This window comes from Sinocyclocheilus rhinocerous, unplaced genomic scaffold, assembly GCF_001515625.1.
Source record: "Sinocyclocheilus rhinocerous isolate Xijiao unplaced genomic scaffold, SAMN03320098_v1.1 scaffold36, whole genome shotgun sequence".
NCBI lineage: Eukaryota > Metazoa > Chordata > Actinopteri > Cypriniformes > Cyprinidae > Sinocyclocheilus > Sinocyclocheilus rhinocerous.
This window is the reverse complement of record NW_015664459.1, coordinates 31,534-41,433: the sequence shown is the minus strand read 5'-3', so window position 1 is coordinate 41,433 and position 9,900 is coordinate 31,534. Positions and strand designations below refer to the sequence as shown.

Here is a 9,900-nt window from a genome sequence, read left to right as displayed (position 1 = left end):
GTCAGAGTGCATTTGAAGCAGACATTGACGCGCATGCGTGCGGGATAGTGAAGCTGAGCGAGAGCTTGCAGTTGATGGGTGTGTGAACGAGGGCTGGAGTTAGTCTTTACCGGACACCAATGGAGAAAAGGTGGGTTTCATTATTGTGTTTTAGTTATATGCATGTGTGCATTATTGCGTATTCTGAGGCAAATCGGTATAGATAAGAGATGTATGCAGTCTGCTACAGAGGCGTGCATATCGCGAGCATTTCTTATACAAATAGCATGATTAAAAAGGGGGGAAAGAAAAGTAGCCTATGTACAATGAAGGTAATTGATGCAGCTGTGTCCAAATTTAGGAAAACACTCATATCATACAGTTTCTTTGTGGTTTAAATTTTGATTTACTAGATATAAAGTTTATTTATGCTGTTTGAAAATTATTATTGTTTTGAAGAAAAAGACGCATGAATATAAACATCACAGTGATCTCTTATGTGCATGTTTTAACGTGTGTGTGCTAACGTGAGTTCAGGTGTTCTGTTGTAATTGGTCTCATTGGATATAAATGTTTGCTACATGTCTGTTGTGTATCGTGGCATGCAGGCCTCTTTCCTACCTGGAGGGCTGCTTAAATTAATTAAGCACAATTAAGCACTACAACTGTGAATGTGTACTTTTGTCATATTGTTGGGTCATTCCACGAAATCGGAGCCTTTTGAGTCCCTAAGAAATAATCTAATATAGATTTAATATGATAACAAATAAATATGCAATTTAAAAACATAATACTATGTATGTTTTCATCAATATTACTTTAAAAAAAAAGCAAATTAAATATTATTTTTAATAATTTAAATAGCATTTATGCTGGGAAGGGTAAGGTTTTTGGCCTGTCCCTCAATGTGATTTTTCTTTTTCAGCAGGAATTTTCATTTGCAAAATGAAGGGAAAATTATACAAAAATCACATTTGCTTATTGTTTTATATACAGTCTCATTGTTAAGCAATGTTTTTGACATAAGTATGCATTTTTTTCTATAAAATATAAATCATTTTATTGGTATCCCCTGATTTCATGTCAGCTCTGTTACCCTCATCAGAAAACCCATGTAAAATAATGTACATTTAAGTGACATCATTTCTAGGAGGTTACATCATCTCTCAACCAGGATTCCAACATTTAAACTATAAGCATATTTCTCTCACTCCTCAATAACAGTGTTTCCCCTGCCATTATATTAGGGGGGTGGCCCGGTTTTGACATGTGGGTAACAGGGATGCCATAGATTAGGTGTCACCATGTTTTTAAAGATCGTCTGTGTAAAATGCAAACATGTTTAAAGGTCACCCTGGCTGTATTGCGCTAATGCCTACGGTATATCATTCAGTGGCATATGAGCATGAGTTACATTTTAGTTAGTGTTATTGGTATTGTTACTATTACTATTGTTGTTAAAGACCGGATAGGATGATCAGTCTCAATAAAACTTTTTTTCCATAACTCATTGTCAATAATGCATCCATGTAAATTAAATTACAAACAAGAGCAGCAAGGTGACTGCAGACCTTCACCCCAGTCTTGCAGTGTTCAAGAAAGTCAAGATCTTGGTCTGGTTTCAGATGATCACAGAAAGACCAAGATCTGATCATCTTCCTTGCCTAATAATTGAACCAGATTAATATATCTGTACAGTTATGTAAACAAATATGTGCAGTGTGCTGAAGAATGTGTGTCCTGTCATCCCTGTTACTCTGGTCAGTCCTGTGACTATGACATCAATCCTGTTACTGTCATTAATGTCATAAAAATGGTTAAAAATATATATATTGATACAGCCTTCCAGGTTTTTCCATTGTAACTTTATATTTTATTTTGGACAAAGACCTTTTTTAATATCTCTCTTGTAAAAATAAATGTTTCTTAATTGACATGTGGTCACCCACCAAAATTAGGATGTTCTTTGTCATCTGAATGACAAATATAAAAAAAATAATTTTTTAATTCCAAAAAATGCTGCTCCATGTGAAAGCACGCACGTGATGGAGATTTACCGCTGATTACAGAACCAGCTTTACTGGCAAGATGCGCATTAAATATCGCATGCGATTAATCGTGCAGCCCTAGCTCTAATTAAACTTTAGTATCTAGTAAAACTTGTGTCAGTAACAGGGTTTGACAAAAATCCCAAAACATAAGGTAGAAAAATAGTCATAAAATAATAAATTAGATAGCCTGAGATGGCACAATACAAATTCTTGCCATTTTAAGGTGTCTTCATTTCATGGATATTTAAAAAATGTTGATTAAACTTACTTTATTTATTTATTTATTTATTTATTTTTCCAAGTGGAAAGGCACCAATTTCGTGGAATGATCCTGGTAACTCTTGCACAGATCATGTTCTCACTTGTGTGAAGCATTTTGGTAAACTGAAAGTTCTGTCTGTAGCTAATGGCGTCTGAACTGGAGATGGGAAAATGTCCACCACAGAATGCTGGAAATGCAACCCAAGTGCAGAATACTCCCCCCAACACTCACATCTTGGGAAGTGTGAACACCCAAACAGTTGGCTTGTTTAACTCTCCCTCAAATGCCTGCTGCTTCTGTTGGTGTTGCTGCTGCAGCTGTTCTTGGTAAGAAACATCTTTAAATGTTTTACATGAAATAGAGCATGGTTTCTCAATAGGCAGTCTAGCTTACTTAGTTTTGTCATAGCCTCAGCATTTTAGCTTATGGGACCATCATAGCATGTTGAGGCCACAACATATTACCTCATAGAAACTTGATAATGTGATGTGGTGATATGAAGTGAACTTTGCCAATCATTTTTATTTTGTATCAGTACGTTATAAATAGAAGGAGTTATACGTTTTATTGTCTTTAGTTAGGGTTAGGCTTAGACAAAATGTAAGATGAGAAATTAGTTCTACACTATTATTATTATTTATTTTTTATTTATTTTTTTTACAAGCAAATTAGGAGATTATGAGATCAGTTGCTGATTTTCTTCCTCCCTTTGTTTAGGCATTTTTTTGTTCTTTATTGCCTCTATAACATTTCAGCCTTTAAATGAAAAAAAGATTAGGGATGCACCGAATATTCGGCAACCGAAATTATTCGACCGAAAATAGCAAAAAAATATCTTTCGGTGTTCGGCCGAATAAGCGAAAAGGCCGAATAATAATGTACCGAACAATGACTAAGGCGATCAAATAGAGGCACGCACTAATGCAGCAAACATGTCGGCAGTGTGAATGTATTTAAAACTATCAGAGAAAGACGCAGAAATCATTACATGCACGAAGCACGAGAACGAGAGCGAGAGATTGTTTAGTGCTGCATCACGTCTCCGATGAGAAGAAGAGGTGGCTAATGCTGGTGGTTAGGTTACTGTATGATGATTGAAATCGCGAAATTACCTTTAAACGATTAGTAAATCAACTGCAGAATGTTATATTTTCTAATGCACGCACGAATTGAATGTATTGTGACAGCGCTGCACGAGCTCGCGGCGCCAGGGTTCAAAGTCCAAAGCGCGAGGAAAATCTGCGCTGAACTTGTTACTCGTCAGTTCCTCAGTAACATTTTTGTGAATTTTTTAAAGGCATGTGACAATGTGATACGTGCGACAAACATCTTCCCAAATTCGTAATGAGAATCATTTATAAATCTGCATGCTGTTGTCAACAAAAAGAAGCACTGAGATCTTCCTGCGGGTTTCTGCCTAAATAAAAGCCGAGAAAAAGCAACAACTCCATCGACATTCATAAATGATAGTATTGTAATTTTACTGTCGTTCTGTAAAATAAAATAAAAAAGACAATAATAATGATAATAATAATTACCCTACAACAGCTCTATTAATCCATTTATTAGGCCTATAACATTCACACATAGTGTTCAAATTGGCTTCTGTAATATATTCTAATGTTTTAAAAGAAGTATTTTCTGATCAGAAACTTATTAATTGTGCTTTGTTGGTATAATGTCTGCTAGAATGCAAAAAAAAATTTCAGTGTTATGTAAATATTTTTAAATTGTTGTTTTGTAATTGATTTTTTATTTGAAAAGCAGGACAAAACAGTAAAAAGCACATTTTGGCAATTTACTTAATGCAATGGTGAAAAAAACAATGGCAAAATAGGCCTACATGGGGGGGGAATGTGAAAAACCGTGTTCTGCATTCGGTATTCGGCCTTCGGCCAAGTGTTTCATTTTGTTCGACTTCGGCCAAGAATTTTCATTTCAGTGCATCCCTAGAAAAGATATGTCAAAATGATAATTGAATAATAAATCATTATATGTATTTTATCTGCTCCATAAATAATTCTAGATAACTTATCTGAATTGTTTAAATGTGTAGAATCCACATAAGATTGTTTTTCATCAACCGGTCAAAATTTACAGCAGGGCATGCAAATTCGGTCCGTTTTTGGCCAGACAGAACTGCACACAGGCTGAATGTAAATATAGATCTCTGTAAATCCACTCGCTGACAGCAGGTGGCGCTTATGGAAAAGATGAATTAGAGCTGTTTCCCGTAACCTCCGTGGACAAAGCAGTATTGAGATTAAGAACACTTCCTTTAGGTATTACATGGGGCTTTATGCTGGACAGTATTTATTTATCACGAGTTGTTCAAATCACGGTAATCTAATACGGTTTTAATGATAATTAAAAGATGAAACGGTAATACTAACTGTGGGGAATTTTTTCATGATTTATCGTCAAACCGGTATTCGTTGCATCCCTGAAATTAGAGGCAACCACTGCATTTTAATCAAAATCTAAACAAAGATGCTAAGCACATATAGCATGATCAGTTATTTTTTATTTGAATTAGATTGTATAATATAAAGATTTAAAGCAAAAGCAGAATGGTCTGACTGTAGATTTGTGAAATTATGCTACAGTACATGCAAATGAGGGGAAATGTGGAGATGTTCAGACGTGGGGATTAACAGATGTACACTCAACGCTATAAAAGAACAGAAATACATTGTAAATTTAGAGATGCTAGTTTCTCAATTAGCACATATTAATTTTATTAAGTCATGAATTAATATATTGCAGTAGTTTGGGCACTGGTAAGGACCATGGCTCACTTCACACTGGGACTGAATAAGACATTAATTGAGGCACACCGAAAGTTTCATTTTCATTAATACTTTCCAACTGCACGTACTATGTTTAACGCTTCTCATAGCTATGTGAAAATAAGTGTATAATTGTAACAGTTCATTTTTGGAGCTGAGCTGAATGAGAGAGAGAGAGAGAGAGATGCTCAAACAGCAACATTACACACTAACTAACGTTAAAAAAGTGAAATCGCAATGAACCATACCTTTAATTTCCATTTGCAATTTCATTAATCTTTTCCTTCCTTACCAAACACATGTAACTTAAACTAGCAAACATTTATTTTTCTCATGTGTTGCCTCGTCTTTGGAGGGAAAAAAATTTAAGAGACAAAAATTATTTTATTGTCAACAGATTCTGGAAGGCACCTTGTGATGTACTTCCATAGAGTAGAATGCTAGCATAGAATATAGCTGGACATTTAGCTACATGCCTCCTAAAACTATACAGATTTAGAATGACATGAAAGTGAGTAAATGATGAAAGAATTTTCACAAAAAGTAACGCTGTATTTCAATAGTCTACTTCAGACATTCTACTAAATATAAGTAACTTTGCAATCACATGTCATCTAACTCTCATTAATTTGCAACCACATAAAATGTTAGTAGTAGTGCTGTCAAATTATTATTCACAATTAATCGCATCCAAAATAAAAGTTTTGTTTACAAAATATGTGTTTGTACTGTGCATATTTTATTTCTGTCATGACAACTCTCAGAGTGATTGGCATGGTAATGTACATGACAATGTTAATGTATTTGGTCTTGGCGGAATAGATCTGCTACGCTGATGCAGCAGAGCAAGTACCGAGACTTGTTACTGCCAATACATCCACATGCTGCAAGCAAGTACAGGAACTTGCTACTGCCAATGCATATGGCTATACGGTGCCGTGAGTATTTAAGACATACTGCTGCTGCACAAATAGCATATAAAACAACCTGTAGCAGATCAATACAGGTGGAGCTGGGGAAGGTGGAGGGTTTCTGAAGTGCGCTGCAACTGCTACAGCAAGCACTAGTCATATATTTGAATGTTGAGCAGCGAGCTCATTGGCTACCGATACAGGAGAGAACCAATCAACTGTGCTGTGTAACAATGATGTCATTATGTCAGATTGAGTTTGACCTACAGTGGGTACGGAAAGTATTCAGACCCCCTTAAATTTTTCACTCTTTGTTATATTGCAGCCATTTGCTAAAATCATTTAAGTTAATTTTTTTTCCTCATTAATGTACACACAGCACCCCATATTGACAGAAAAACACAGCTGAAGGACTCCAAGATGGTGAGAAATAAGATTCTCTGGTCTGATGAGACCAAGATAGAACTTTTTGGCCTTAATTCTAAGTGGTATGTGTGGAGAAAACCAGGCACCTGTCCAATACAGTCCCAACAGTGAAGCATGGTGGTGGCAGCATCATGCTGTGGGGGTGTTTTTCAGCTGCAGGGACAGGACGACTGGTTGCAATCGAGGGAAAGATGAATGCGGCCAAGTACAGGGATATCCTGGGCGAAAACCTTCTCCAGAGTGCTCAGGACCTCAGACTGGAACTAAGGTTTACCTTCCAACAAGACAATGACCCTAAGCACACAGCTAAAATAACGAAGGAGTGGCTTCACAACGACTCTGTGACTGTTCTTGAATGGCCCAGCCAGATCCCTGACTTAAACCCAATTGAGCATCTCTGGAGAGACCTAAAAATGGCTGTCCACCAACGTTTACCGTCCAACCTGACAGAACTGGAGAGGATCTGCAAGGAGGAATGGCAGAGGATCGCCAAATCCAGGTGTGAAAAACTTGTTGCATCTTTTCCAAAAAGACTCATGGCTGTATTAGATCAAATGGGTGCTTCTACTAAATACTGAGCATTTTTCAGTTTTTCTTTTTTAATAAATTTGCAAAAATGTCAACAATTCTGTGTTTTTCTGTCAATATGGGGTGCTGTGTGTACATTAATGAGGAAAAATAATTAACTTAAATGATTTTAGCAAATGGCTGCAATATAACAAAGAGTGAAAAATTTAAGGGGGTCTGAATACTTTCCGTACCCACTGTATCTGACTGCGCCATCTAAAGTTTCATGCCAGAACTTTGTATTTCTGTCATGACAACTCTCGGAATGATTGGCATGGTAATGTACATGACAATGTTAATGCATTTGGTATTGGCGGTATAGATCTGCTACGCTGCTGCGGCAGAGCAAGTACCGAGACTTGCTACAGCCAATACATCCACAACATGCTGCTGTGAGCATGTAAGAAATACTGCTGCTGCACATATAACATATATGAAATAACCACCCACAAAGCAGGAGACATAGAATGGACAATACAAGCCAAAATCAAGACACAAAACGCCCCAACAGCAGATCTATTGCCAAGACATATGTACTGCTGCTGCTCCGAAGAGCCATGTGAACTGCATGTATTACTATCTATGTGTGCCTGGGCTACTACGCCGACCGGCTTCATGCTAGTGGCCTATGTCTATGTGTGCCTGGGCTACCACACCGACCAGCTTAACGCTAGCGGCCTATGGCTATGTGTGCCTGGGCTACCACACCGACCAGCTTAACGCTAGTGGCCTATCGATAGATAAGACCCCAGCACCCACCTGAGCAAATATCATAATTTACTGTAAGTCATTTGATAACTGTTGTTACTTTCTCCACTTCATAGTCCCAGTGGCAGCGTAACAGCTTGTTAATTCATGTTCGTGCAATGATGAGACATACAAAGTTAGCCGATGCATGCTATTTTACTCTCTCGTGTAGATAAGTGTCAGGGTTACAGTGCTTGAAACCCCCTGGGTGGACTGACTTAAATGAACTGAAATAAAAGCAGAATATAAACGTTCTTCCTCCGTTTCTGAACTACACAGCACAGCGAGAGCACACGTCACACGAACACATTTCTACACTACCCATAATGCATTTCACTCAGGACTACGACAACCGTAGATGGAGATCTTAAGCTATAACTCTTATTTCCCTTCTCCCGCAACACTGTCATTGATATGACTGCAATAAGCGCGTGCTTCTGATACTGCGTGCAGCTGGAATCGACCGCACACTCGGTGTGTAATAATACAATTATTCAATTTAACCTGTTTCATGTCTGTTACTATCAGCGCATAGTGATTACATGCTCTAGACTGCATTTTGCTCCAGCTGTATGAACACAGATTCGCTCTTTGGCTACCGATACATGAGAGAACCATCAGCTGTACCATGTGATGATGTCATTATGTCAGATTGAGTTAGACCTATCGGACTGTGCCATCTAGAGTTTCATGCCAGAATTTTGTATATATATATAATAGAGCTACAATTGTAATTTGTAAATAATATAATTTAATTACAATTTATTTATTTACATTTATATTTTTTTAAAGTTTTATTTTGTGCCCTATAGTAGTTTTTTTTTTTTTTTTTACTTCTATAATATTTGACGGAGGGGGCACAACAATACAATTCTGCTTAAGGCACCCATTTGGCCAGCAGTGGCCCTGTGAGGAACAATTCAAAAGCGTAGTTACCACCCTCAAACAAGTCTTACAGAAAGGATAAATCAGACATTAAAAACTGGATTTTACCGATACTGATAGCTTGGTTGGGCCACAGTGGCAGATAACTGATTAATTGCTAGTTTTTATGATGGATACTGTATATGAAAACTAAAATAGTACTGAACTTTATTACATACACACAAAGTACAGAACCATACTTTTCATATGGAATAAAAATATTCATATTAAATATTAATTATACATTGATCATTAATGAGTGCTTCCATTGTTCTCATTTCCAAGTCGCTTTGGATAAAAGCGTCTGCTAAATGACTAAATGTAAATGTAATGTTAGTTCATAGTTCATTAATTTTAACAAATGAAGCTTTAAAATTTAAACATATATGGAATCTTATTGTAAAGTGCTACCATTTCATATAAATTCAAACGTAAAAGATATTTAAGCATGATATTTAAGTATTACATTTAAGAAATTACATGCAATATGTATATTGTATACTCTCACACTTTGTTTGCTTAAATTTTAGAACACTTCATGATTATCTAATCAAAATAACAAAATATTTCCACCAATAACACCGGACAAAAAGTGCAGCATTGTGTCGCATCTAGGACAACTTACAGGTGTAACACACACCAGACATGTCACGTTCAATTCAAGTGGCAGTCCAAAACAATATATTGTCAAACAGGCAAAGGTTCACTTCAGAAATTAATAAAGAGGCAGATGAGTTTAAAGGGGTCCTATTATTATCTTGATTTTGTTTTGGGGGTGTACTTGAACAGGCTCTCATACTAGGTTGTTCGAAAAACACATTATTTTTCACATATTTTACATTATTACAACACCTCTCTCCCCAGTCTGGCATGAACGACTCGAATAGTTCCTGTATCAAATGAAGGCCCGCCTTCTGAAATACGAAATGTGTTGTGATTGGTTAGCTGGGCCAGTGTGTGTTGTGATTGGCACCACTCGGCGCCTGGTCGGGAAATGACATGCCCCTTACCATAGCCGCCTGCAAGCTTCAGTGTAAGTATTGCGTCAATATCAAATCAATTTGAGCGCGATTTAAACCCGCGATTTAATGATTGTAACCACTCTAAGTTCGTCTGCCTTTGGAAAGCTAGCATGTCTCCAACATAGTAATAACACTTGTTGCCTTCTCTAGTGAAGCTCAACCAGGTCTAGTCCCATTCGTCGATATTTGTGATATCACAAATCCAGGAAAATATGCGTTGTA

The 9,900-nt window shown here is 36.9% G+C and overlaps 1 protein-coding gene across 1 annotated transcript in view; it reads left to right on the top strand.

Moving 5' to 3' along the window:
• The window catches only part of LOC107730147 (regulator of G-protein signaling 20-like), a 29,473-nt gene continuing 19,573 nt past the window's right edge, over positions 1–9,900 (top strand). Inside the window, exons 1-2 of the mRNA XM_016540881.1 lie at positions 1–130; positions 2,434–2,618. Of these exons, the coding sequence (XP_016396367.1) occupies positions 2,437–2,618 (182 nt within the window). The 5' untranslated portion in view covers positions 1–130; positions 2,434–2,436. The remainder of the gene's footprint in view (positions 131–2,433; positions 2,619–9,900) is intronic.